General features: G+C 35.8%; 1 protein-coding gene across 2 annotated transcripts; it reads right to left on the bottom strand.

The window, feature by feature from the left end:
* Nucleotides 1–609: 609 nt before the first annotated feature.
* LOC120352751 (zinc finger protein 26-like) lies at nucleotides 610–4,043 on the bottom strand. Of its 2 annotated transcripts, XM_039434819.1 has the most exons (2): nucleotides 2,961–4,043; nucleotides 610–2,876 (listed from the first exon to the last, which is right to left on the bottom strand). In XM_039434819.1, the coding sequence occupies exons 1-2, from the start codon at nucleotides 3,182–3,184 to the stop codon at nucleotides 1,814–1,816; spliced, it is 1,287 nt and encodes a 428-aa protein (XP_039290753.1). In that variant the 5' UTR covers nucleotides 3,185–4,043; the 3' UTR covers nucleotides 610–1,813. The 2 variants fall into 2 exon arrangements, with proteins under 2 accessions (XP_039290753.1, XP_039290752.1); XM_039434818.1 differs by having other exon boundaries at nucleotides 610–4,043.
* Between the last annotated feature and the right edge of the window lie 351 nt (nucleotides 4,044–4,394).

The following is a 4,394-nucleotide window of genomic DNA, read 5'->3' as shown; positions in this document are numbered from 1 at the left end:
ACTACAATGGTTTTTGAAGTCAAGTTTTAAATTGGTACTTCAATATCTAACCATAAGCTTACTTGTTTATCTTAATGTCACTGGCATGTCCATATCTATTATTTGTCTCTTCTTGTTGGGAATCTTTTTCTATAGGCAGTATACCCAATAATTCGTTTTGAATTTATAAAATACTTGTAAAGTCTATCATGCGTAATTGTAGAAAATGTTTCATCTTCTTTTAAAATTACCATATTGTGATTGTAATCTGCTTAATATTATGCTTCCTGTCTCAAAATAAATTGTATACTCTTCTCATTCTATTAGCTCAGTTTTTATTCTATGAATTATGTTCTTTCCTAAATTCATTGTCATTTCACCTATTACAATCAAATATCTCGCTAGGAACTGGAGCCATTTCAATCACTAAAGTATTTATAGGGCAATTAGATCAATAACAAATTGAATAAAGTAGGAAAAAGTATCTCATAGACATCAACTTTTTACAAGGACTACCATTTAAATGAATAAAATGTATGTGATAATGAGAGTAACAAATAAAATAACGAGTACAGTAGATCCGGAAAGCAACTCAAAAGAGTGAGCATAGGTTTATTTTCAGGAGAATCAATTTTTCTATCTATCTATCTATTTATTCACATGTCATAGACTATACTATTATAAAATAAAATTGAAAATAGTCTTAGAATTCCATAAATCAATACATAGACTAAAACTAACAATAAAATATCAATGGACATATTCATAATTATCAAAACTAGTGGATAAAATCAATATAATAGTGAAAGGCAGTCTTTGGACATAGATAGTCTAATATTTAAAACCAAAAAGCTCAGTTTCATCTTATTAAAGCCTGCCAATTATAGGGACATTTATCAATCAACAGTCCTTAGTGCTTTTCTTTCATAGGCCAAAACTACACTTCCTTTAATAGGGTTGGCAACAAAATTAAAATACCCTTACTCAATCACTCAGTACCCAGTTCCTAAAAAGTTGTTTAGTAACACTCAATTCTTACAACATTCCTAATGAAATGAATGTGAGTTTATTTCAATACATAGTATTCAAATATGTTGTGAAGAAATAGTACATAAATATTCATAACACATAAATGACAACTTTCTAAGCATATAAGAGAGCATAAAAATCTGATGAATACAATGATAAATATTACAATCTGTATGAAAATAAAGGAATAATGTGCCGGAATTTGAAGTATATTGTCTAAAATGTTTTCTAATATTATATATTTCAAAAACATTTAGAGACAGATGAGTTGAGGAAGATAACCCTGTGTAGTGCCCCATCATCAAACCTGCCCGTTTGTACCGTGGCCTGGGGACTTCACTATTAAATATGTCATTATCAAAATAGTCTTGGATTGGGAACTGGATTACTTAAGCTGAAAATAAAAGATGCATAGGCAGGCCGAGGGAAGAATAGATGCAAGAACAAGCTGAACTCAAGAAGCTAACAAAATTTGATCTATTAGGTCAATGAATTTGACAATGAAACTCTACTGAGACATTCTTTACTTTCCAATCACCATGATACACTATTATTTAACTATATAATGTATAAATTATGAGCTACGAGTTAGTATTAGTAACTAGTATAAATGAGGTAACTAGTATTATGAAGTAACATTGATAATTGAAAAACAAAGGCTTGATATGTATTAGTTCAAGTAATGTATTTTATACTTTAAGTTTTAAACTTTGTAATTTTCATTAAGGATGAATAAATTTGAATAATTTCAGGAACATATAACATAATTATGTAATACACACCAGTAGAGAAGAAATTGATTTGTTTAAACTGTGTGGGTATGCATATGCTGAGTCAAACTTGTTGACTGAGAGAACATTTTTGCACACACTGTACACTGGAAAGGCTTCTCTTTTGTGTGAGTACGCATATGAACAGACAAATTACCAGAAATGGAGAACCTTTTTGTACAGACTGTACACTGAAAAGGCTTCTCTTTGGTGTGGATACGCATATGACTGGTTAAATTACCAGAAAAAGAAAACCTTTTAGTACACACTGTACACTGAAAAGGTTTCTCTTTTGTGTGAGTACGCATATGAAGAGTCAATTCACCAGAAGTGGAGAACCTTTTAGTACAGACTGAACACTGGAAAGGCTTCTCTTTTGTGTGAGTACGCATAATATGAACAGTCAATTCACCAGAAGTGGAGAACCTCTTTGTACAGACTGAACACTGGAAAGGTTTCTCTTTTGTGTGAGTACGCATATGAACAGTCAATTCACCAGAAGTGGAGAACCTCTTTGTACAGACTGAACACTGGAAAGGCTTCTCTTTTGTGTGAGTACGCATATGAACAGTTAATTTATAAGAAGTGGAGAACATTTTAGTACACACTGAACACTGGAAAGGTTTCTCTTTTGTGTGAGTACGCATATGAGCAGACAAATTACCAGAATCGGAGAACCTTTTTGTACACACTGTACACTGAAAAGGCTTATCTTTTGTGTGAGTGCGCATATGCCTTGTTAAATCACCAGAGGTGGAGAACCTTTTAGTACATACTGTACACTGGAAAGGCTTCTCTTTTGTGTGAGTACGCATATGAACAGTCAAATTTGTAGACTTAGAGAACATTTTAGTACACACTGTACACGGGAAAGGCTTCTCTTTTGTGTGAGTACGCATATGAACAGTCAATTCACCAGAAGTGGAGAACCTTTTAGTACACACTGTACACTGGAAAGGCTTCTCTTTTGTGTGAGTACGCATATGAACAGTTAATTTATAAGAAGTGGAGAACATTTTAGTACACACTGTACACTGGAAAGGCTTCTCTTTTGTGTGAGTACGCATATGAACAGTCAATTCACCATTAGTGGAGAACCTTTTAGTACACACTGTACACTGAAAAGGCTTCTCTTTGGTGTGAATACGCATATGAATGCTTAAATTACCAGACAAGGAGAACCTTTTAGTACACACTGTGCACTGGAAAGGTTTCTCTTTTGTGTGAGTACGCATATGAAGAGTCAATTCACCATTAGTGGAGAACCTTTTAGTACATACTGTACACTGGAAAGGCTTCTCTTTTGTGTGAGTACGACGCATATGAACAGTCAAATTTGCAGAATTAGAGAACATTTTAGTACACACTGTACACTGGAAAGGCTTCTCTTTTGTATGAGTACGCATATGAACAGTTAAATGACAAGATTGAGAAAAACGTTTTGTACAGAATGTACACAGATGGGTTTTTTTGAGAGTAGTTTTGTATAACACATTCTCTTGTTTGACTTCTTCTTCTCCCAATCTTTCATTGTTACCTCCTTCCTCCTCTTCAGCAGAGGAGTCACTCCCACGAACAGCTGATGATGACGACTCCTAAAAGTAATAAGTCAAAATATCAATATCAAATCACTTCAATGAACAACTGATTCAATTCACACATGACAAATCACTAGAAATAGAATTCACTATATAGTTCTAACATCATTTAATGATACTGAGCTCTAGGACTCAATGTGGGAAGGATAACTGCTCAGATTTTTGTGGAGTGAAGGCCAGCCCTGCAAAGGTCAATGAAGGCCAGAGAAGGTGAGCGCTGGCAAACCACCCATCCACACTGTTGTCAACAAAGCTCCTGTTGTCTCCTGTTTTGTCATCTGCTCTGCCCTTTCTCAGTGTGACTGAGTTGCTTAGGGCCTAGTTTTTATTCTGTTACTTTTTTATTTTTTGGGGCTTGTAATGTGTTCCATTTATTCAACACAATGGTCACATTGCAGTGTGGATGGGAAGACCAGCGACTGGGCCAATGTGTGGATGAAACATTAGGTATAATTGACCGAACATGGTGAGGTCTATGTTTCAACTCGATTTGCTTTTGTCTGTCTGTATGTAACGCAATTAGGGCCAGATGCGTTGATAGAAGTCGATGAGATATGGCAGGAATATTCCTTTTTCAATTGCACATCGATGTATACACATGGTTTTTTGAAATGTTGCATTTCAAGGATAATAGAATTCAAATTTCAAATATCAAAAGAAAAGGAATCCCTCCATAAGTAGCCTAATATCAAGAGTTCAAGGAAGAATTTTTGCGCAATCCGCGAGAAATAAGGAAAAATTTTTGCGCAAATCCCCCTCCCCCTCCCCCCTCTGCGCATGCGCCCCCCTCTCCTCCCCCTCTCCTCCCCCTCTCCCTCTCCTTCTCCCTCTCCCTCTCCTTCTCCCTCTCCTTCTCCCTCTCCTTCTCCTTCTCCCTCTCCTTCTCCTTCTCCTTCTCCCTCTCCTTCTCCCTCACCCTCTCCCTCACCCTCACCCCTCTCCCAGTGAGGACGAGGGGGAGGAAGAGAGACAGTGAGGGAAAAAATAATTTCCCTTTTTCTATATATATATATATATA

Source organism: Nilaparvata lugens, chromosome 8, assembly GCF_014356525.2.
Source record: "Nilaparvata lugens isolate BPH chromosome 8, ASM1435652v1, whole genome shotgun sequence".
NCBI lineage: Eukaryota > Metazoa > Arthropoda > Insecta > Hemiptera > Delphacidae > Nilaparvata > Nilaparvata lugens.
Note: the sequence above shows the minus strand (reverse complement) of the source record. Positions and strands in the feature narration are given on the sequence as shown.

What these genes read in the sequence shown, in the direction of transcription:
- LOC120352751 (XM_039434818.1), bottom strand. Translation starts at nt 3,184, where the DNA reads ATGCGTACTCATACAAAAGAGAAGCCTTTCCAGTGTACAGTGTGTACT.